This window comes from Phalaenopsis equestris, unplaced genomic scaffold (assembly GCF_001263595.1).
Source record: "Phalaenopsis equestris unplaced genomic scaffold, ASM126359v1 Scaffold000002, whole genome shotgun sequence".
Lineage (NCBI taxonomy): Eukaryota > Viridiplantae > Streptophyta > Magnoliopsida > Asparagales > Orchidaceae > Phalaenopsis > Phalaenopsis equestris.
This window is the reverse complement of record NW_018164444.1, coordinates 77,423,994-77,449,287: the sequence shown is the minus strand read 5'-3', so window position 1 is coordinate 77,449,287 and position 25,294 is coordinate 77,423,994. Positions and strand designations below refer to the sequence as shown.

Here is a 25,294-nt window from a genome sequence, read left to right as displayed (position 1 = left end):
TAATCCAAAATAACAATGAAAATATGCTTTTCTTTCTTGTGATGTGGCTTCAAGTGTAGCTCTTGGTCTTTCGGTCCTCCTTCATGAAGGGAGTAATGTTTTATTTATAGAGTCAGAGAGTGGCATCATCTGTACATAAGGCAGAAATCCGAACGACTCCATCAGATGACCCAAAATGATTTCCTTGATCCTATTGTTTTTTTTAAACATTTAATTAGATTATTGATGTCAAAATTGAGTGATATTAAGCTTGTTGGATTCGTCTCATCGAAAAGCCCATTTTAATCTCAAACTTGTAAAATTGGAAATCCATTTGAACCTCCAATCAACTACTAAAAACTTCCAAATGTAGTTTAACGGTTTGATCCACACTGGATTTGGCTCGGATTAGACCAATTTTGGTGACATTTGGTCCTTCTCGTCCAGCCGGTCAATTGGACGATAATTTTGCTAAAATTAGAACTATGAATAGTGTTTAATTTGAGTAAGAATATTCCATGCTAAAAAAATGCCTCGAGATCCATGCCGAGAGCCTCCAAATTCATACAATTGGGCCAAATATGCTCATTTCTATTTTGTTTCACAAATATTAATGTGAGAACAAACTCTATTCATCTACTATTGATTCGAAAAAAGAAAATAGAATTAATTGCTGGTTCATAAAATTCATATTTATCTTCTTCTATTGTGAAAATATTTAATAAAATTAATTTGAAGATTATTGATTACAACAAAACTATTTTTATTGACATTTCTAAATATTTTACCTACAAAAAAATATCATATATATATATATATATATATATATATATATATATATATATTATTTCCTATATATTATTTTGGGAAAGATGGTGAGCTTTGTCTGCGTTTATTTAATGTAAGTCGCATAAAAATAATAGCACGGTGGTGGAACACGGGTTCGAATTCTGTATTAAATGAGGCTGATTTTCATGTAGAAAATAAATTGAGATAATATATATAATTCTCACCTAATACGACAAATATTAAATTAAATTCATTTTAGAGAAATCCAACAATTACTAACCAATATAATTAAATTCGAATCAACTTTTCTTTTGTACTTTTATTTGCGGTTAGTTTTTTTTTTTTTTTTTTTTTTTTTTTTTGGGGCATGCATAATACATAATTTTGGAAAAATATTACTTCATGACTACTCACGTAGAGCTACGCTCAGAGTTCACTTACATGCGAACACGTGACTTCAAGAAAAAAACGCGCAGTTTCCTGTGATACGGCCAGGTAACGCAGGAGAATATTCCTCCTGTGTTATTCCGCATTATTCAGGTGTTATTGTGGTGATATTGGTTATTGGGTGTTATTGTGGTGATATTCATGTAATATTGTATTCTGTGAATATTTTCGGTGTTATCAGAATACAATATTACATGAATATCACCACAATAACACCTGAATTATGTAGAATAACACAGGTGAAATAATTCCCCCGCACTAAAACAATTTTTTTAAAAAAATTTTCTGTCACTTTTACGTGTCCGTATATGAGTGAACTCCGAAGGTAGCTCTACGTTAGGATTTCTAATATAATATTTTTTCCATAATTTCTATGTACTTCAAAAATATTTCTAAATTTTTATATTTACATAATAGCACTATCACATAATACTATAATATATTTTTAAAGTGAAATAAATATAGGTATGTATTGTAAATATCAAATTTTAGATATGACATATGTAAATAGATAAAAATTATCTGTCAAGTTGTAACTTTTCTAGATAATTTTGCAGTATTTGCATACATACCACCTAAGTCTTTGCTATTTACAAATATAACACCTAAGTTTTAATTTTTATATTTATACACATAAAATACAAATTTTTACACATAGAAATTGCGGTATATATATATAAATTAAAATTAAAATTATAGATAGGTAAATACAAAAGAATTGAGTGGTATATATGTAAATGTTCTTTTACCGGCCACCCGCTGCATCCGCACACTGCCCTGTCATAATCGTCCTCAATTAGAGAGCGAGAGAAGCAAAAGCTTGGCATCTGATCCTTATCGCAGAGAAAACCAGTCAAGGTGCCACCTTTCCCGGTTTCTCCACACCAATTCCTCACCTTTCCTCCCTCTTTCTACTTTCAATCCCTCCTACCGCAAAATTCCTCTACCAAAAACCCATTTTGTACCCAACCCAATCCCTTCGCCTACTTTCAGATCCACCCCATTCCTCCTCTCCTCCATTCCCATCAATCCCACTCTCTTCAAACCCTAGTTCCATCCCACCATACTCTTCAATAATGGTAACAAATCCTCCCACCACCACCACCGCAACCACCACCACCACCGCAACCACCACCACCGCCATCTTCTCTCTTTTATCTCCACCGACATCTTCTCTCTTTTATCTGACGACACACTCCTCGACATCCTCACTCGCTTAATCTCCGACCCCCGCGACTGGTCCCGCCTCTCTTGCGTTTCTTCCCGTTTCTCCAACCTCATCCGCTCCATCTGCTACCGCTCATGGTGCTGCCACTTCATCCCCAAGCTGGCCGCCGATCTCTGCATCTCCCACCACCTCCCCGGAGGCTGGGCTGCCCTCCGCAAGCTCTGTATCTGCTGTCCTGGCCTCCACCACGCCGGCGTCCTCTTAGATGAATACCCTAATCGCAAGTGTAGCCGTCGCCCCATTTGGGAACCTCATTACACCTCGGCACAAAGGGGTTTCAGTAGGGAAGAAGGGAGCAAACTGCTTGCAAGCCGGTTTCGTGGTGATTGTCTTTATATTAGTCAGTGGCCGGCGTGCGTCCATGCGGAGAACAGGCGGAAGTACTTGTTGTTTAGAGGCGTGTTCAGAAATTTTAAGGAGACTTCAGTCTGGAAGACGGTGAGGGATGCTAAGAAAAGCAGGATTGAGGCGAAATGCGCCTTTTGTGATGGGAAAGAGACTTGGGATTTGCATTCTGCGTTTTGCTTGAGGAGAGGTTTGGATCTTCATGAGGGGGAGCCGGTTGTCCGAGCTTTTGTGTGTGAGAATGGTCATGTTTCAGGTGCGTGGGTTGAGAAGCCATTGTATCTGTAAGCCGTTTGATTATGTTGTCTTCTTTGGATTTGGAGTTCATCTGGTATGAGTGTTTAATTGAGATATGAACTATTATTGTTCATTTGTTTGTTGTTGTTGTTCTTTCCTTGTTTTTTTTTCTCTGATACAGTTTAATAAGCAATGAACTTCTTTGAAGTCTCTGCTTTCTGTTTATATTTCATGATTCATCATAAAGTTTCTTAAAGGAAGAATGGTTTATGATGTAGACTTGATGAAAACTCAAACCTTTGTTTATGGATGTGTTGAAGTATTTCAAGAAGCATTCTGTGGAGCAGGAAGTATGGATTTGGAATTGAGGCATTGGAATTGAGGCAAAAGGCAAAAATGTGTCTTTTGTAAGAGCGATAAGACTTTCGATTTGCACTCCGGTTTTTGCTCGAGGGATTCTTCAAGCTTTTGTGTGTGAGAATGGCCATGTTTTAGTTGTGTGGGCTGAGAAGCCATTGTATTTGTAAAGAGTGGGCTTATATTACTTTTATGGATTTGGAACTCAGCTTGGTATGAATTGTCGATTAGAATATGAGCTATTATTGCTTATTTTATGTCCTTTGCTGATATTTAATAGATTTTAATAAGCAATGATCTTCTATAAGCTCTCTATTTTTATTTATAATTCATGTTAAATTTCCAAACGTGAATACTTTATGTTAGACTTGATAATGTTACCGTGTTACTGTTTTGTTGCATGCACAGTTATTTGATGTGCTTTTTCTCATTTATTGGTTTCAAATTTGGCTTCCCTATTGTCATTTGTATTACTAGAACGAATTACGTGCTGTTTGATTCAAATTGCTATTAAAAGTTTCCATTTTTAATCGGGTGAAGTGTCAAAACGGTCTCCTAACTCTTTGTAGGGGTCCATTTTAGTCTGAGAGTATAAAAATGCTAATTTAGTATATACAAAGTCTTTTAATTGGTGCTAAAATAGTCCTCCCTATGAATTATTTCAGCCTATATTAAAAGATTGTAGTGACTAATTTAACACTTTTATAGACTCTGGGATTAAAATGCCCCCACATAAATAGTCAAAGGACTATTTGTCACTTTACTCATTTTTAATATGTTATTAACACATTATCCCAGCCAATCGAAAGTTCTTCCCACTATATTAAGGCGGCGGTTGTGACGATAATGAAGAATTTTTGTGTTGCTCACAAGCTGAAACAGTGTGCCCTATGCACCCATGAGGCCGTTTATATAATATGAAAAACAGGACTTCATTACTCATGACTTGTAAGTTTTGCTCATCTATGGGCCACTTTTCTGATTAGCTAGTTATGACATTTTGCTAAATGTATTCGTTCTATTTGTATCACAGAGTACAAGCCGATGAAAGCTGCGTCGTTTTGATCGTGGGAAGCCATTTTAGTCACGTATTTATAATACTTGGGTCATATAATTTTTTTTCATGTAAGTGGTGTTATCTTCTTATTTTTTGAACACAGTGATTATATTGTGCTTCATAGTGAAACCATCATGCAAATTTGAAAGGATTGTGAAATTGAATGATTAATTTGGGTTATAACATGTATTGTTATTATTATTATTATTATTATTGTTATTATTATTTTTATTATTATTATTTATTTTTCTTTTTTGTGTGGTATAACAATTGAGAATGCTGTTTGACAAAAAAATATTAGTTTTGGTTGAGGTTAGTTTTATTTAGATAAGTGTTTGGAAGTTGTCCGATCTTGGTTAGGGAATTTAATTAAAGTATTTGTTTGATAGAAGGTGGATGGAATTAAGTTCCTACTTTTGGGTCTCATTTTCATAAATGTGAGAGGTTTCTTTTATTTAAGGGCTTGGAAGTCACTTTTCACCTTTATCTCTTTTAAATTTTGTGCATATAGTGATAATAGATGAACATGCCATGGTAGGATGGGTTAAAATTTTAATTTTGCTCGTAATAATAACAAGGAAATAATATAAAATTAAGTGAACAACTAATAAAAATGAAAAGGGACATTTGTATACATACCACACAACCCTTATGTATTTTACATATCTAACATCTAAACTTTCAAATTTACATGCATAGCAATCGGAATATTTAATATCACATAAAAAAGTTCATGACTTCCAACTTCTTAAAAGTGAAATACACCTCTGTGTGCATAGTTTTATCACACCAAAAAGTGTTATGAACATAAATATAAAAGTTTAGGTGTCAGATATGTGAATATATAACAAAACGACAATCACTCAAATCCAAATAAACAGAAGAATTGAGCTAGTTCTAACACTAGAGAACAACATCAGTTCTATCTTCAATAAAACTCAGTTTGGAAAAGCTACTCCAATTACTTTCCAACACCATTGTTGTAACAAATTAGACTTTAATGCTTCAGCCACAGTTGTACTGACCCTGCTGGTTTGGGTGCTTTAACATTAGCTATTCTCGATGACACAACTGAATGTTTTCCAAACATGGCCATTTTTATGTTGGGGTATTTACATATATAACACTCAAAATAGTATGATTCATATATTTAATGCTTAAACTTTGTGATTTACATCATTTAGCACTCCGTTAACTACGTTAATAGATCTCATCAGATGCTCAATAGAAGAAGCCGTCTCGGATCAGATGAAGAGGCCGATTAATATCAATAATCTAGGATAGGTTGACTAGGATTGACAAAGGGATTTTACGATCGGAATGAGGGCAATTAGGTGAAGAGGAAGGAAGAGGTCGACTAATATCAAGGATTTTGAAGAGGCTGACCAAGATTGCCGAAGGAGTTGACTACGATTAGAAAGCAGATTAAGCTCTGGTGAAGAGACGGATTAGGGTTACATGAAGAGATCGATTGGGATTAGACAGCCTCGTGATGGAGAGGTTTAAGATAGGTGTTATTTTTCATTTTATTTTGATGCATTGAGTGCTTTAGCGTAAATAACAACACTTAGATGTTAACTATGGAATCCTAAAATTTGGTGTGCCATGTATGTAGTTTCCCCCTTTATGTTACAGTGTTTATTGAATAAAATTACAAGTCTATGAATACTTAATTCATATGGGATTGGAGAGTGGGAGTGTTAATTCCTTGGAACAAATGATATAAGAAATTGATAACATTATACGTTTAATTATTTAAAAACATTTGATTGCACACTTTATATTAGGATTTCCAAGTGTTTAAAGATTATAAAACTATGTTACAACAACAACAACAGCAAGCCTTTTATCCCACTAAGTGGGGTCAGCTACGTGAATCTTTTTTCTCCTTCGTGTCTTATTGAGTATCACATTTTCATTTAATTCCAAAAAATTAAGATCATTTTTTATACAATATGCCTCAGTCTTTTTAGGTCTTCCTCTACCTTTTTTAATATAATTCAAATCTAAAGCATCTACTCTCCTAACCGGATCATCAGAATGTCGTTTTTTAATGGGACTAAACCATCTAAGCCAATTCTCTCTAATCTTGTCCGCCGTTGGAGCTATACCAACCCTTTCACAGATATATTCTTTTCACATTTCGCCTCTAAGTGTAAAGTCATTCATCCACCTAAGCATTCTCATCTCAACAAGACCTAACTTAGTTTTATGCTTCCCTTTTATAGGCCAACATTTTTCTTCATGAAGCATTACAGGTCTTATTACCATCTTATAAAATTTTCTTTTTGAGTCTCAACAATACTTTTCTATCACACAATAGGCATGATGCATTCCTCCACTTCAGCCATCCAACTTGCCACTAATAACATCCCAATCTATATCATCATCATTTTGAACAATAGAGCTGAGGTAGCTAAAACGTTCACTCCTTTTAATGATTTGATCACCCATTGTTACAACTCTGTCCCTATTTCTACTACTATTAAAATTACATTCCATGTATTTAGTTTTATATCTACTCAAACGAAGGCATTTTGACTTTAAAGTAGACCTCCATAATTCAAACTTTTTCTGAACTCTTTTCAGCAAAAAAACATACACTAAGGTTCATCCTCATGTAAATCTCCAATAAGGTCATCCATAACTAAAGCAAAATCATATGGGTTTAAGGTTATTCTCTAATGTAATTCAAATAAAATAAAAAACTACTTGATCAATCCTCCGTCTGTTCGAACACAAGTAACAACTATAGTATGCGTATTTTAATGACGAATTCAAGTCATATCAACACCTTTATTTTCTAAAACTCTCCAAAGAACTTCTCGTTGAATCTTATCGTAAGTTTTTTCTAAATCAATAAAAATCTTATTTAGATCCTCCTTACTTTCTCTGTACTTCTCCGGTTGGGAAAACAAACCAAAAGGATTAATGCGGTACAGTTTGAGATTTGTATTGAACAATTCAGTTGGGAAAAGAGACTCAGATTGTTAGAAGTTCAATCTTTATTCTTTATTGCACACTAATATATTTTTTGTGCTCTTTTCAAGTAAGCTGTTAATTTGTTCTTTTACTCAGCACATTTGGTTTAAAATAAACGATTTTAGCAATATATGTCGTGCAAAGATGAGAATTTTAGGATTCATGAGTAGTAAAATGGGAAATATAGATTGAAAGCTGGAGTCATAACCTAAGCATGAGAAGGCTTATTTCTCTTTTAACATGTTAGCAAGACTGGTATTTTTTCATGTGAAATTAAAAATTTGAGTGTTATGTATGTAAACAAAAAGGCTTAGGTGTTAGATATGTAAAATACATAAGAATTGTGTGTTATGTATGTAAATGCTTGTTTAGTGGCTTATAAGGAATTCATTTGAAAGTATTCTATGTATAGTTTCCTAAAAAGGTTAAATGAATTGAATTTTGGAGAAACTTTTTTTACTTTTTAGTTTGTCATTTTGCATTCAACTCCCAGAAAACTTGAAATTTACATTGTTGTGGCTTTCAAGATGATATCTAGATGGAAATCTTCAAACATCAGTTAAATTCAGGTTCCGGAGGCGGGCGGTCGGGCGTGCGGTCGCGCGGTTGTGCGTATTCCTTTTAACATATGACATTTGATTCTTATTTTTAAGCATTTTGTTTATTTCTTGCAGTAATGGGATTTGAAAGGTTCTACCATAAGTTTACTTTAATGCATAGATAAATTGAATTATGTATTTACATGCCTTAGCATGCATGCATCCAAACTATATACTACATGTGGGGTTAGAAGATAAGGTAGTAATGGTGACATTTTTGTTGTGATGGCAAAGATTTGAGTGTTGTGCATGCAAATATTCAAATTTACATATTAGATATGTAAATAATTGTGTGCCATGTATGTAATTGCCCAATGGCATTTTCATACATTCTACATAACTTTTATGTAGACGGCGCATTTGCATACATACCCCATAGTTTTTATGTATTTACAAATTTAACGCCTAAAGTTTCTCGTTTACATGCATAAAGCTCAAATTTTTTCAAACATAAAAAAAATATTTTTATGTATTGATTTATGACACTAAATGATAAGAAATGTAAATATCACGAATTATGTGATATGTCTGTAATTTTTTTCTTTATTTTATTATAACCTAAAAGTTAATGTGGTGAAATAAGAATAGGGGTGTAAACGAACAAAGTTTATGTTCGTGTTCGGTTCGTTTGAAATTTAGTTTATTTGAAATAAGCTCGTGTTCGAAATTGTTCGTGAAGTCACTTTTTGTGTTCGTTTCTTAATGAACGAGCCGAACACGAGTTGTTCGCGAACGACGAGCCAGTTTGACATCCCTGATATTAATATATAAAAATAATATTATATATTAATTATATAACTTATATTATATAAATATATATTATATATATTATTATTAATTTATTATATAATGTAATTTATAAAATTTAATTTTTTTTTTTAACATCATAATTTTTTATATATAATTATTTTATACTTCGAACAATAGCGATTCGAACATGAACGAACATATCACTGTTTGTGTTTGGTTCATTTAACTAACCGAATGAAAAAAAAAAAAAAATTATTCACGTTCGTCTCGTTTACTTATCGAACGAATCGAATACGAACTCATTGACGAACCGAACACGAACACGAACTGAACTGTTCGCGAACAACGAGCTTTTTTGATAGCCCTAAATAAGAATATAATTATATACTTTTGTAATATGTTCATCAGGTCCTCTCATGGACCAGCATTGATAGAAGCTTAATACTTTCTATACCGTTTTTAAATTGAATTATTGTATATGTTCTACAATACTCTATCAGGGTGTTGAAGGATATTTTAGGATTATAGATTTTTACTGAAAATTTATAAGAAATCTTAAATTTATAATGAGATGCATAAAATAATGCAAATATTGAAAATTCGTGTCATATATTTTTAATTTTGACTGTTATTGGGGATATTATGGTCAATTAAAATGGCATTTAATTAGGCAAATTTATATCATATATTTAGGATGGCAGTGCGACACCTCACTGTAGTTTTGTCTGTTTGGGTACACTGTATTTTGACAGCATTTTAAAAAACTGCCGCTGAAATCTACGATTTCCCACCTGTCATGACTGGGTTTTGTGATAGTTTTCTAGCTGTGGTCTGACTTAAAAAAAGAATTGTAATAGCCACCGTAATTTTTTGAACATCATATTATTTTTCAGCAGCTTCACAGGTATTTTTTAATAAATTGCAGCTGCCCTCAAAAAGTCCCTTAATTTTATATAATGAATGAGTTTATTAAAAATATTTAAGTTAGTTTATTTCAGAGTACTTGAATAAACACGCCTATTATAAAATGTTTCAAAGTCTTTTAAATAAGTAATAAGAAACTATCATACAACAAATAAAATATAATAGTCACATATAAAATTATAGCAATATGATCGTGTTCTAAGAAATGTACAATTTTTATGGCAAAAAAAAAAAAAAAAAGTTTGATGGTGCTATTTTGTCTAACCCCCTAACTTCTTCATAATTTTATGAAGCCTTTTGATTTTCTCTATTTTTAAATTTGAATATATTATTTGAATTGTGTTGGTATAATTGTTGTTGCTCTCCATAATTCAAATGATAATGAGCTCTCAATTTTGTGCCGGAGACATGAAATTTAAAAATTGATAAATATTGCTTCCTAATTGTTTAGATGAACATATTTGAATCTTTAACTAGTAACTAACCAGAGTGAGTTTTATCATGAGAAAACCTAATCAAGATTAATGTTTATCATATTTTAATCTTAATATGATATTTGGTCTTACATGTTCTTGGAATAATGGTTCAACTTGAGCTCATAAAAATGTTTGACTTTCTCTTTATGCATTTTTTCCTCATGTGCATTGATTTAAGATGGTTTGATTTAAAAGTTATTCTTTAAAATACGCTATTCATATTTAGAAAGTTACTATTAGATGCCTCAAAACTCGTGATATTCTTTCTTTAAGAGGCATGAATGCCAATTTGATACGTGTTTTATGTATGAACGACATAGAAATTCATGATCATCTCTTCATTGAATGTTCCTACTCTCATATGCTTCTTAAATGTTGTTCACACAATGGCAATGTTTTAATTGTTGATGTTTTGCTTTTACTTTGTATTTTATTGGTGCTAATCCTTTGTTTTTCTGTTCATGGGAGTTGTAATTTAATTTCTCATTTTGTAACTCATTTTTTCCTATGTATATATATATATATGTAAGCCTTCTATATATATATATTTACATACTAAGCTCCTAACTTATAAAATGCATGTAAGCCTTCCATACTTTTAATAAATAAATTAAACTAGATTATAATGGGGCTAAGAAATAAATAAAACTCCAATAACTCAGCAAAATTCTTCCCAAAAATACAAAATAGAAAACAATCAGCAAAAGGATGACCAGAACCAAGAGATCATATTGAGATAAATCAACTGTAACCATGAGATAGTCATTTAAGGTTTTCAGCCAACAAAGCTGACCAATCTCTTCTCTAACAATAACAAATGCCATTTAAATTTACAAAAGGTGTGCTGAAAGTTTGTAGCACAGTCAAATGAGGACTCATCCTCAATTATTATTGCAAAATAGTAATTATAATAATAAATAAATAAATAAATAAATAAATAAAAAGAAAAAAAGTGAATCAAAAGGAATAATTATTCAAAGTTTAAGCCGACTGCAGAATAAAGGATCACTAGCCAACTGGGTCTCAAAAATAAGGTGATCTCACTCTATTTGCCCCATGATGCGAATTATCCAACCTCGTCTGAACTATTAGACTTTCAGTCGAAGGATTTCTGTGTTCGAAAAACGTCCGGCTGCCAGATTCTATCGAGCTACTCCGTACCATAATTGGCACCAACTGAGCTCCTGATCGCAGTACCTGGGCTCCAGTGTTCGTCATATCTCTTATGCTGATGTTAAATGAGGGCGGGAAAGGGTACATGTATACGTCCGTGGCCGTGTGATCCGATGGGGGCCAGATCGAACGGCCGGCATTCGAATTTTGTGCAAGCCATTGCTCTAAAGTTATATTAGTTTCTTGATGGAGTTCCCGATTGTGCACAGGAGTTCGGTTGCTTCTGTTAGGATGAGGATGCACAGGTAAACCATAGATTCTGGTAAATTTGTAAAAAGAATAAAGAAAAGGTTAGTTTATGCAAAATAATCATAATAATATCTAATTACTTTAAACAAATGTTTTAAAATACATGAAGTCAAGGATAGCTTTTAGGCATGCGGGTACACAAAAGCTGATAGAGAGAAAATGTTCATGCATATAGTTTTAGGAGTGATTCAATTGGTCATAAATAGTTTCATTCATTTGATCAATCAATGAATCAAATGATTATCATTGATCTTTATTTATAGAAAGAGTTATAAGGAACAAGTAAATATTTAATTGGAAAATAAAATCATATCCGTCTCCACAAAATTTCAATTTAAATAAAAGCTAATCCAAGATGAGATAACACTTCATAAAATCATTTAAAGTTAAAAAAAAAATCCAAAAATATTAATGTACCTAAAATTTCTCACTAAAAGATGTACAAATTGCCTAAATGTATTCTAAAATATTAGTTTAAATCAATGTTATCAAAGCGCAAAGCACGTTGCAATGTGCAAACCAATATTTTTGCTTCAAAGTGCAAAATGCAGAGTGAAGCAGCATTTTTTTTTAACCAAAATGCTAATAGACTATACAAAATTAATAATTCATTAACAATTATTAAATAAAAAAATATTACTTAAAAGTTTATATAAAAAAAAAATGATACAATAAGATAAATATTGAGGATAAACCTACAAATTAAAATTTCGAATAATTTTAATAGTTTATTGCACTAATTAAAAACTTAAAAATTACCAAAAAAAAACATGCAAATTCACTTCAGCATTTGAAGCAAGCGTCACACTTCTTTTCACTTTGATTCGTAAAGAGGGCTTTAAAGCGCTCTTTTAAAAATACTGGTTTAAATATAAGCAACCTTTGTATCCTGATACAGACTACAATTTAGTCAGAGTCCACTTCATCTTTTGCAACCATAGCTAATCTTATACTATCCAATAGAGATACTCTACTTGCGACATTCATAAAATCATGCAGTATATAATACCTCAAGGCTTACCATACATCCATTATTATAATATCAAAAAATAGATACTCGGCGCAAAAAAAACATCCATTTTAGCATTAACATTCAAAAGTCAGAAATTTGTTTGTTAATCTCCTTTTCTACCAAATTCATTGTTTAAGTCACAAAAGTTGAAGTTTTCATAATGGAATAAAAAACCACAAGCAAATCTCACTTCTCTACAAAATTAGCAGTTTCATCCAAACGAGAAAAGAATATATCCATCTTCGTAACTCAAATCCTCTGCTGTGACTATATCAAAATATGACAGTGATCATCTAAAACTTTTAATTTATGAAAGGAAAATTTAAATAGATACCATAAAATTCTTATGTATTTACATATCTAACGCCCAAAGTTTGATATTTACGGTTTTATCACTTTGGCATCATAATTCTATGCATGGAAAGGTGTATTTAACTTATAAATAAATTATGATAGTAGTATTTTTTATAAGATGAAATAGACATGTAAATATTAATGTTTAGGTGCCAGATATGCAAATACACAAGAATTGTGTGGTATGTATCTAAATATCGCATCATAAAAAGTTCATATGAATATGGTTTGGAGGAAGGGTATGTCACATGCAGAAATAAAATGCCGAGAAATTTTAACTCGCTGCCACATACCCGTACCGTCCGTTAAAGGAATAGGAAAGATAACCAGCTCGTCCGGGTGGACCACTATCCTCGAGCATTGTACCGTGTGGTGGTGCCGCATGAGAAATTGGAGCCCGATTGGAAGCTGTCACGATGTCTGTAGGATGGGAGTATGTTGATTGACTGCAATCCCAACCCTGGTAACGGGCATCGCTGGTATGTAAACTCAGAGAAGAAGGAACCTCGGCGGAGTCGGAAACTTGGCTCCATTGAGGATAATATAAACTAGTGTCAGTAACAATGCCAGAAGAAGTCCGATTGGAAGCTGTGACGAAGTCTCTAGGATGGGAGTATGTTGATTGACTTCGATCCCAGCCCTGGTAATGGGCATCGCTGGTATGTAAACTCAGAGAAGAAGGAACCTCGGCGAAGTCCAAAACTTGGCTCCATTGAGGATGATATAAACTAGTGTCAGTAATGATGCCAGAAGAAGCGTGGAAAGTTGGAGCTGATGCTGTCTGAGCTTGATCGAAACCAGAAAAATGTGGGCATGGGTGAGAAGGTACTGAAATAGATGGTAACTCAGTGAAGACATTCGGCCCTACGAAGTCCTCAACTGCCAAGCAAAAGTTTGACAGACTATTAGGCCAAAATTCCCACTAATGTACCAAAAAAGGTGACAAATTACTCTGGGTTGGTAGACTTACAAGGTCCTGATGGAGATGAATCTGCATTCCTGAAAAACAATCAATTTGTTAATTGTTTGTTATCAATAAATTTGAGAGCAATTATAACATATAATTGAGGTCAAGATTGAAGTAAAATGGGTTGAATAAAATTATAGAACTTCATATCAAGAATAGAGACACAGCTATAGTATTTAATGCTGATTTCATTCCGATGTTTGCACCTTCAAAGGCGTGAAAAACACAATTAAAATGTAAATGTTCTGATGGAAAAAATTATTGGGAAATGGATTAAGTAAATTCTTTTGCCAGTTCATACATATATATATATATATACATACATACATATATATAGATACTTGATCTGGATGCAGCTATACTAAACCATCCAAAAAATTTTAAAATCACAAACATTTTGTTGGATAAGGATTCTAAAATCCTGAACCAACTTTGAGGTTTTTTTTTTCATAAATGCTCAAGACAATTAATAAAATTGAATTAAAAAGAACAGAAGTGGAAATCAAGGAGAGAGCCCACCTTAGGCCTCTTCTACATTGGTAAGGATGATGGGGCTGCGAAGTTGATAGGAGTTTTGGTGGTTTCTATATGCCGCGACCCGCTTGTTGCCTTCTCGGCTATCTCTAAAAGAGACTATACCACGAGGGTTCGAAGAAGGAGAAGGATAAAAGTTTTTGCGGTCTATGTACGCCACGATCCCATCGTTCACTTCATGGCTAGCTCTAATCGTGATCAAATCGCAAGTGTTTGAGGAAGGAGGAGAAAGATAAGAGTTTTGGTGGGCCTACAAAGGAGTTTGGCTATGACGGGTTGATGCCCAAACCTTCGGCTCTTTTAATAGAGCTGAGAAGTGGTTCGACAGTAAATGCGGGAGAAAAAAAGAGAAGGAATATTGTTGGAGATTGCACTAGTCCTCAAAATGGAAGGCGGACGAGAAAAAAAAAGAAATTTGTGTGATCTACTTGAGCGAAAGAGGAAGGGAAGAAGAAAAGGAAAAAATTTGGATATTTAGTTTGATAATTGAAGCTTCTCTTTAAATACAACCATTGACTACAATATTGTTGCCCGAAACCTACATAAAGGTAAACTTTACTCTCCTTTTTTTACCTCTTTCTGATTGTCGTGCTAAAAAATGTCTTTCCCCCAAAATTTATTGGAGTCAGGTTGTGTTCGACCTTCGTACCTCCTTGATTCAATGCATGAGAACTGCAAAACCCCATCGATAAAACTACTAACAAAGGTTTTCATACAGTCGAGTAGGCTTGACAGATACCAATCCTCGATTCTTTTTTTCTTCTCTAATGAGTAATGCTGTTCATTAGCATTTTTGACTTGTTCATTTTATGCAACATGTTTTACAAAGAAGTTTTAGGTATCAGAACCACAAGAAGCAATTAATTAAAAAATGAAACGAGCCCATTAGTAAAATGCATGGAAAAAGCGTCAAGACAGCAGAGAAGGGCATAAAAGGGGAAAAAAAAACCCTTTTCAATTCGATTTGTTCTTTTCTGCCATGCATATATGAATTATTACAATTTTCATTCAATCCTTAGAAATAGGAACTGAAACAGCCATAACTATTACCTTTATAAGTGAGCATAACGAGAAATAAAACTGATATATCATATAATAATAAAAAAATTGAAGGAAGCAATTACTAAGTTCCAAAGCAAGTATCAAAAGTGATTGTCACAGAAAACAATGATTTCCCATTCTCATATGCACTTCATAAAGAAACCATTGCAAATGCCATGCATTAGTAGATATCCTTGATGATTTTTTTTCAAGCTTTAGAGGAAAAATAGAAACATAAAAAAAGATGGAATGAAGAAGCCTTCAGCTTACCCGAATGATGATGTAACCCTTCCTATCCTATTAACTGGACACCAGCGAATTGTGTAAGGCTGCAAAGTGAGAGGAAAGAATAATAAATAAATGTAATAATAAACAAAGTTTGCATTGTATATGAACATTTTTCAAAGTGATGGATACTTAACAATGCTGAAAAGAAATAACGTCTTTAATGAACGATAAATAAATACAATAGAAAGCATCACAAGCAGAATGAAATTATCTCTGCTACATATAGTATTATGACAGAACAAAGTAATAGTAGCCACAGCACACCAAGAGCTATTGCATCGCACTTATAATATGCGCAAAAGAAAAGAAAAACTAATCAGATGTAAAACAAGAGTAGACATCTTAATACACTAGAACAATGAATCCAGTACATTTCTTTTCGGATTTATTTTTATTGTCCTAGCATCTACTTTGAGCCAATAATAGTACATATTTCCTATCCCAATCTAACTTCTCATCATCCACTTGTAAGGTGAGACAAAACTTGATTGAGGCATTAAGCTTGCGCTTTATGCTTCAAACCACAGATGTGAATCAGTTATCTAAATGTTTTGATGAATAATTATGTGCAATTTTAACATCATATGATAAGCGATATGTTGAATCTATGAGAGTTGAACCCTAATAGCATCTACTAAATCATACATATGTAATGCCTCATTTTATCTCCTAGGAAAAAAGTGAGCAGTGGGGAACTCAAAGGGGCAAATACATTCAATATATCGGCGCATATGAAGAGAGGCATACACAAGATCAAGAGACCAGACGCCGACTCCAAGTAAGAACAACATACCTGCGGAGTTGATTAGCACGTACGAAGGCAGCGAAATCGACGAGCGAAAGCTGGGGCTTTCTCGTGCATCGATCAAAGTTGATGGCGATGACATCAACTGGCGACGACGTTTGTGATCGTCAAACAGAGGAGACGAGGAGCTAGAGCCCAACAAGGGCAACAAAGCTTGTGATTGAAATCGAAGAAGAGGTGTCGTCAAGGGTAGGCGAAGGACATGAAATCGAGCGTGTGCACTTTCCCTAATTTTGACTAAGCATGTTGCATCATCGAGCGGCACGACATCAAGAAGGCTCAATTGCGAGCAAGGAGGACAGCCCACGTAAGAACAAAAACAGGCGACTGTGAGTTTGAGTTGATTTCAAGTGTTGCAATCCGAAGAATAACGAGAAAGGGCAAGGTCATAGCTAGTACGTGAAGTTTTGCACAAAAATAACAAATGACGAGAGTTCTGTTTACCTTATTCACGTGAAGAGTTTGGTTTCAAGAAAAGTTGTTTGTGTTCAGGTAATTTTAGCTATCAATTTCATTTACAAATATTAAGTTCCCCATTATATCCATAAATATTTTATTAGGGTTTTGCTTAAAATAAAAGGTTGTGTAATTAGTTGATGCAATACTAAATTAATAGAGATTGGAAGGTTAGAACTGTTATACAATATATTAAGTTTAGAATATTAGTGAATTCATAAAGAAAATGTTAATATATCAAAATAGCAATTCTAGTTGTGGTTTCTTGTAGGAATTATTACAATGATTTGAGGTCAACGTCATAGATGAAACTGAGAAACAACGACTGCAAATCCATTGAGTGAGTACTCTTGCTTTTGATATGTAGTAGCATTATTTTTTCTTCTTAATCAATTGCATTGATAATTACTGCTACCTATAAATTCAATTGAAAAGCATTATTCGGATTGATATGCACTTCTTTTTATTGGTCATATTATTATGATGATTCTTCATTTTAACAATAACTACTATTATAAATTATGTATGCATAATATATTGAATTGAATGAAATACATGTATGAATGATATGAACAACATAGACTGAATATAAGAACATGTTTAACTATGATGAAGTTCACCCTTTTATGATACTAGAGGGGGAGTGTTAAGGTACTCAGGCACGTAAACTAAAAAAGATACTAATATTGATGCATCTTAATTGTCATAATTTTAGATGGTGTATTCGTTGGTGGCAAACATGGAGGATGGTTGCAATGCTCACATAAAAAAGGGAAAAGAAAAGATTTGAGAGAAGTGAAAAAAGAGATCTTTAGGAGGTAAGAGGGAGAAAAGTAAAATGGAGAATAAAAAGGGGAAAACAAAGATGAATCGTTGGATAAGGAAAAAAGGGAGAATGGACAATAGTAGAGAAAGGATAGAAAGATAAAAGACTTGAAGAAAATCCACATCATCACAATCTCTTAAAGCATAATACACATCTATTTGAAGAAAGACCCTCAAAGTAAACAACGAAAAAAAAAAAATCCTATCCAAATCCTCCTATCCAAATCCAAAAATATACATAAAAGCAACAAAAAACTAATCATAATACACCTACATCAATAACTAATAAGAGAAAGAAATTAGGGTTCACCATAACATTGTTAATATGCTTTGTTTGAGGCAGCATAATACACGCAGCTGCAACAAATAGACAGCTAGCTTCCCCGCAACAGTTTCTTGGGGTAGCGCAGCTGCAACTGAAAAATTAAGAAGCTGCAGCTGCCCCAAACAGAGCCTAAGTCATCTGCTCACTTGGTTATTAAAAATCAAGCTAGTAGAGAAAATAAAGCATTAATAATTTCAAAAAATAAAAAAAATTATAACAGTAAGGAAGTTTTTTTATTATTTGACAATGATAAGTAAACTATTTCAAAACTTTTCGTACATTGAAGCTAAAAAGAAAATAAAGAATAATAAGCAAGAAACTTTGATTGTCAAAAAGTTATTATAAATCAAAACTAGTTGAGAAAATCATGTATAAAAGGCAAAAAAAAATTGACTTTAATGCCTTAAAAAGCATGATAATTCCGCACTAAGATTTGTGAAGTACACATTTTGAAACTTGCAAGTGACATCTATCGAAAATAAGATGATTGAATATAAACTTATACATGTACAACAATAGGTATAAAATGCACCTTTTAGATGAATTGATCTAATTAGTGTTAGGATAAAAAAAGAAAAAACATATACATCAGCTTACAAAAACAAAAAATTGTTCTAAATGATTTGTGATAAATAAATATTTACAACTCAAATAGCACTAAACAGAAACAAATGGAAAATCCCTAATGCTGACCCCAAATAGTTGGGATAAGCCTAATAATTATAATGATAATCTTTGTTGGAAAGAATAAAAACATTTTAGTGAAGTGGTCAGCAACAATTATTCATCCCAACGGAAAGCACAAACCTGAACTATTAAAGTAAAAATTAGAAAATAAACCCCAAATTACAGAAGGTGGTAGCTAGTAAGACCTATGATGAAAATGCAAGCAGGCAGGAAGGCAAAATCTACTTTTCAGCCGTTTGCATAGAAGATTATTTAACTACAAATACTGCTGAAAAGTAAAGTAATGCTAATGATGGAAATGGATATGAAATGTCCTTGCGTGGCTGACTATGAAAGCATGAATCATACTGACCAATCAACATATTGAAGTAGATAAACCACCTCGAGGAAATAACTTTGATTAAAATGAACTTCAAAAGATGCAAGCAACAACCACATTCTGTATAGCCAAATGAACAAAAAATAATCATAAATGTTACAAATGGTAGACGATTGCAGGTTGATCACATCAAGAGTCTAATAGCTGTAAAAGTTTCATATCAGATATAAAACATATAGAATAAAAGTTTCATATGGCACAAAAATATAAGATGCTGCGTCTGCTGTACTTTTATGGAGATTTATCAAGCCAACCAAGCACCTAATCAATGAATTAAAGTATAAAAAGGGAGGATTTGAACTGTACAATTTCCAAAAAATTAAGCTCATAAAGTTCATCAGCATGTGTCCATCCATCCATGCTAACTGATGGCGAAAGGGAATTGTCGTTTCCATAACGCCAGTTGCCTTTCTCAACATTGCGACAGTTGGGACATTGCATCATTCCTTTAGCATTGAAGGCTGAACCTATACAATCTAGAGAATTTAAAAAGGGAACAAGTTAGTGGTAATTATTAAGCATAATAAAAAATTGACATATAACTTAAAACAGAATTAACATTTAACAGAAAAAAACAAAATCAAAAGGGTAAATAGATTAACTAGAAAAATTTTAAAAACTGAAGAAAAAATGGGGAAACTAAAAAAATCCAGCATCTTGATTTACTCCCAGCAAGTAACAGTATCAAAAGCTCAAATTGATAAACAAATAAAAAAGGTAAAAAAGAAACAAAGGACAATGCAACTGAACTGAACAATCCTTATTTTGGATAATAATCTATCTGATGTGCTCCTACGATACAAGTCATCAAATCAAATGGTTTTTTAAGAATAGCATGAAATATACATCCAGCTAAATTGAGATGCATAATTAAAGTAAAAAAAAACTACTTTCAAATTTCTAATAGCTGAAATTAAAACCAGACAAAAAATAAAAGATTCAAAACAGATCAAATCGTTAATAAAAATATACCCAGACAGATGGTAATAATGACAATAAAAACAAATGCAGATAAATTTGAACTATTTTACCATTCTCTTTGCAAATATGCACTTATCTCACTTTTTATGTATGGAGAGTTCTGCAGCTAGCATAATCAAAATGAAACATAAATGCAAGAAAACAAACAATATCTAACAAGATTACAAAATGGCAATGAGATATGGATGGCTGCTGTTCCAGGATGATATAGATAAAAGATCAGACAAGAAGACCATTATCATAAGCAAGATCACTCAGAAAGAAATCTAGTATAATAAGAATGTGAAGATGGCATTTGGTGATAGAAAGTAAAAGATCAGACAAGAAAACCATTATCATAAGCAAGATCACTCAGAAAGAAATCTAGCATAATAAGAATATGAAGATGACATTTGGTGATAGAAAGTACAATAAGACAACTCTCAGATAAAAGTAGACTATTATTGGCTCTTAAAAATTAATGTCAGGCTTCCCATTAACAGAATTGTTCATGAATTTTTGATGTACCCTGATAACAAACATACCGTTACTGAAATTTTACCAAATGAAACTAAATCAACCAAAGATAAAAGATGTGGATTTTAAGGAGAAGAAAAAATTTTGCTCTCACAGGTTCAAAGCTCTCCATAATCATGAGTGTGGTAAAAAAATAAAGCTTTTTTCTTAATTTAAAAAAACAAAAGAAGATATTATGTAACCTAGATAACACGGGGCATGTAATTTGATTATCAGCACAAGTTCTGACATCTACAGCTAGTCAAACTAGTTAAAAATAACCCATCAAATCTATATTTGAGAAACTGAAGAAGATACAATTGGGGGTTCCAATGATGCTACAATCACCAATAGGCAAACTAAGAATAGAGGTCAGCCATTCGCATAAGTCCACTACTTGAGCATAAAAATAAATAAATCATAATTCTCTAAAAAAGAGTGGCACCTAGATTGTATTATCAGAAAAACCAAAACAAACATATGGTGTAATATGTTGTTATTATTATCAGATATAGTTTGATTGCCAGCATATTTCAGCAACTATAGCAAAGATCTGTTTAATCTTCTTATGAAATTACCAAAATCCTAAGTAGAGCTGCAAAACAACCATGACATGCACAACTCAATTGATACAATTGGGGGTTCCAAAGCTGTTAAATCCAGCTTAAATGCTCCCTTAAATCCAATACCAGACAGCCCCTTGGATACGTGTAGAAAATCATGAAAGCCTGAATAGAGAAAGGATCTCTTATTTCAAAAGTTCAATAAATCGCTCCGACTTTAACACAAAAGCCATGGATGCAGACAGAACATGGGCAATAGTCCCATCCGACAAATTCCCACATCTGCTAAAGCACATCGGGACAAACTCACCCCCTAGATCATTCAACCACAACCACACGCTCCAACCAAATATAAACTTCACAGATCAGCCAAAACTACATAAATGCAGAAAGGACGGGCGACAACACAATATACGAAAGGAATGTCGCAATCGATTACACTGACCTAGATGAAACTCGTGGCGGCACTGCAGCTTGGCCATAGACCGCCCTCCGGCAATCACCCCCTCAAAGCAGATCGAACACAATGAACCCGCATCCATCGCCCCACCGCCGCCTCCCTCTCCTTCCGTCACAACTGATTCCCCTGAACCCATAGCTTCACTTCCAACAACAGTCTTTCTCTCTCAACCTTGCGCTCTATGGCTTCTCCTTGGACCATAAACCTAGAATCGAAACAAGGAAATATATAGGGATCACTTGGCGTCGTCTTCGGTCTGTATCCCAAAAATATCATCCTCTTTCCCGCCCGTGTCTTATCCGCCTGCAATCTCGACATTTATTGCGGATCGCCATAAAAAAGTAAAGGCACGTGCGCGAAGAGGGAGGTTTGCGGGCCGCTGGCTTTGAGAGGCCGCGCCCCAATCTAGTCCCGAGAGTTGCGGTTTGGCATTTTAATTTTTTGTATCATAAGAATAAACCATTAAGAGAAAAAAAATATATAAATATTAAATAAAATATGTCCTTAAATGTAATTAAATATAATTTTTTTAATCCCTATTAATATTCATAATTAAAAAATATAGAAGCATGTATCAATTCAACATCTATCTCTCATATTTCCTAAAGTAAGACCAGTCAATATTTGATATATAAATTATGACTACTTAAATAATTATTGTTGGCTGATGTGCGTGATTATGTGAACATATGTAGAAAAATTTAAGATAGTGTGAACATGTAGCATGCAAATGATGGTAGTTCAATTAATGCTTTAATACAATTTAGGGAAAATGTACTGGCACAATCTCGGGGAGAGCTAATGGCACGGTCATGACAAGATGTGTAGCGTGGGGTCACACCAATCGAGAACACGGGAGCCAATACGTCGGATCGTGAGCAATACGGTCAAAATTAACCGAGGTAGCCAAGCGGCGCGAACCTGAGCAGCACAACTGGCCGCTAAGTACGTAAAGCGACCAAGGACATCACTGCGATGGAAACCAACCTAAGGAGAAGGGCTAACCCATTTGGTCTTACAATTCCCTTGGATGTATTCAGCGGTCATCTCTCAATATTTTTTCATCCATAGGAAGCTACCTATTGGATTACAATGATTCGCCCTCTGCTTAATAACATCGCTGCGCCTAGCTGACTAGAGTTCATTGTCATGGATTAAGGGTCCATGGCCATACTTGATCAACCAATCGGCTCCACTTAGCCAACCAAGTCTACTTTTCTGACAATTTATAAGTAAGAATCCAACAAACTAGTAGCACCAATCCTAAATGACCTGCAATATTACTGGACCAGGTTGACCGATGTACCTCTCTTGCTTAGTTGACTGGTAACATTTTTCAAATGATTTTCCAACCTAAGCAGCTGAGCCTTAAAGCCACCAAACTCTAGGCTAACATATGTTAAATGTCTACAATAACCTGTAAAACCCACATTAAAGTAAGGGCGCAAATGCAAATTCACACATAGTACACAGACAAATCAAGTTATAACATCATGAAAGGTGTGGTGAGTGTAGATTATGCCAATAACAAGATGATGGGCATCACAAGGACAAAAAAATCAAAACTGAGACACAACTAATATGGAGTGCATTAAGGAGTTTTTGCAGTAAAAAATACCAGAGCTGAAGGACCAGATGATGGATTAGATAATAAAAGATATCAAGAGGCAGTAGCTTGAGACAATGAGCAGAAGCCTTGGGTATAAGGGTCATCGCCCAATGGGCAGAGGTCACTCAAGCCTTAGAAAGGAAAGGAGATTCATAGTTCCATGATAATGTTAGGTTGGCGTTGAGGGATAGACAACGGATTGTTTAACTGAAGCACCGTGTCAACTAGAGAATGCATTCTCTCGACAGTTTTCTAAACTTCAATCCTTATAAAGGTTTTAAATTCCTGCTATAGAATCTAACAAGGGTCGGGCTTATCCGATCAACTACATAGCATCCTTCAAGTTGACAATCTATCTACTAAATATCACAAGTACATTGAAATATCAATTTTCCTCACCATGTCAATGGAGTAGCCCTTAGATGGTTCAATAAACTAACAACTGGATTAATTACGTCTTTCACTGATTTTTAAATGATGTTTGTGACACATTTTGCTAGTGGCCAAACGTCGCAAAAGAGCTCATAAACTCTGCTAGAAATCAGGTAGTGGCAAAACTAAGAGTCTCTGCTCGTTCATGGCGCTATTCTAGAAGAAGATATTAGAGACGCAGGATCTAGAACCCATACTAACACATGTCGTCCTTTCTCAAGGGTTGAAAGAGGAACCTTTATGCGCCTTAAGCCTTTAATGATTGATGACCTTAGCCAAACTATTGGAGCTATCCAACAATCACATTTTAACCAAAGAGTACAATTCCACCCCTAATTCCACCAGAGAAGAGTTAGTCGCCCATCATCTGTAGAAGAGGGCTCCAAGAGAAGCTAGATGGAGACTAAGGAAGACTCACGTTTTTATTATTTGTTGAAATACAAACACAACCAACAACTCCAAGACAACAAAGATCCGACAAAATTTATAACCGAGGGGGGTAGGCTCAATACCCTCACCAGCAGTCAACTCATTAAAGTGAGCGACCATTAAATAAACATGAGGCACCAAAAGGCGACTCCGCTTAGAGTCTCGATGGCTGCTAGTGGAGGTCATCCAAAATAAAGAGACTCTGAAGCTTTTCCTCAGGAGAACAAGAAGCATTGTGCCTATCATAAAGACCATGGCTATCACACGAAGAAATGTCAACTCTTCTGAAGTCCGATTGAGGAGTTGATTAGATCTAGGAAGCTTAAGAAATTTTTGGCACTATGAGCAACAACCTTGTGGTAGAGGAAGTCTTCAACTAACGAAATTTCGAGTGAATGCCATTCAAGTTGCTTGGAAAATTGTTGGTCATTTTCGAAGGAGGTAGAAATTCATTTAAGGGGATCAATCTACAGAGGCTTTAATTGCGAGAATTTGTGTGTAGTTGTTTTTACCCAAAGCACAACACTCACTTATCAATCACATTCATCGATGCAGATTTACCCCTCAATGGGAACCCCCACAATGACGTGATCGACATCGCAACTATGATAGGTAACTATGAAATTGGTAGCATATTTGTCGACGCCAGCAACTTGTGAAACATTTCGTTCAAGTCACTGTTTGATAATATGAAACTCAAGGATGACTGACCGACTGCATAAACCAGACCACTATATGGGCTCTCAATTGATTGTTATAATGATATTTTTTTTAATGTCACGGTGTTAGGTCATTGTGGCACTACATCTAGAGCCATGGCGCCTAAAGTTGTGAATTTAGTTTGAAGTTTGTTAATCGTTCAAAAATTTGTTTCAAAATTTGGCTCAGATTGAGATCGAGCTTAAATAAACTAACAGAGCTATGAGCCAAAACCTTGGATTGAATTTCTTGAAACTAATTTAGAGCCAACCCCAGCTCGACTCAAAAATCAATTTGTTAATAGCTCTAGAGAGTTTAAAGCGGTGAATTTAACAAATTAGCTCAAAGATTGTTAATCGCT

General features: G+C 34.0%; 2 protein-coding genes across 4 annotated transcripts; one reads left to right on the top strand and one right to left on the bottom strand.

Annotated features, from left to right (window-relative positions):
- The first annotated feature begins 1,988 nt into the window (after nt 1-1,988).
- On the top strand, nt 1,989-3,407 carry LOC110020313 (phytochrome A-associated F-box protein). Its single transcript, XM_020718373.1, has 3 exons — nt 1,989-2,337; nt 2,376-3,044; nt 3,304-3,407. Exons 1-3 carry the CDS (start codon nt 2,292-2,294, stop codon nt 3,405-3,407), a joined length of 819 nt encoding a protein of 272 aa, XP_020574032.1. The 5' UTR covers nt 1,989-2,291.
- A 7,480-nt stretch (nt 3,408-10,887) lies between these two features.
- LOC110017919 lies at nt 10,888-22,131 on the bottom strand. 3 transcript variants are annotated; one of them, XM_020715079.1, is made up of 6 exons: nt 21,750-22,131; nt 19,572-19,741; nt 15,771-15,829; nt 13,929-13,957; nt 13,258-13,837; nt 10,888-11,602 (listed from the first exon to the last, which is right to left on the bottom strand). In XM_020715079.1, exons 1-6 carry the CDS (start codon nt 21,898-21,900, stop codon nt 11,194-11,196), a joined length of 1,398 nt encoding a protein of 465 aa, XP_020570738.1. In that variant the 5' UTR covers nt 21,901-22,131; the 3' UTR covers nt 10,888-11,193. The 3 variants fall into 3 exon arrangements, with proteins under 3 accessions (XP_020570738.1, XP_020570737.1, XP_020570739.1); XM_020715078.1 differs by having other exon boundaries at nt 13,252-13,837; nt 21,750-22,129; XM_020715080.1 differs by lacking the exon at nt 21,750-22,131 and adding an exon at nt 21,320-21,406 and having other exon boundaries at nt 13,252-13,837.
- Between the last annotated feature and the right edge of the window lie 3,163 nt (nt 22,132-25,294).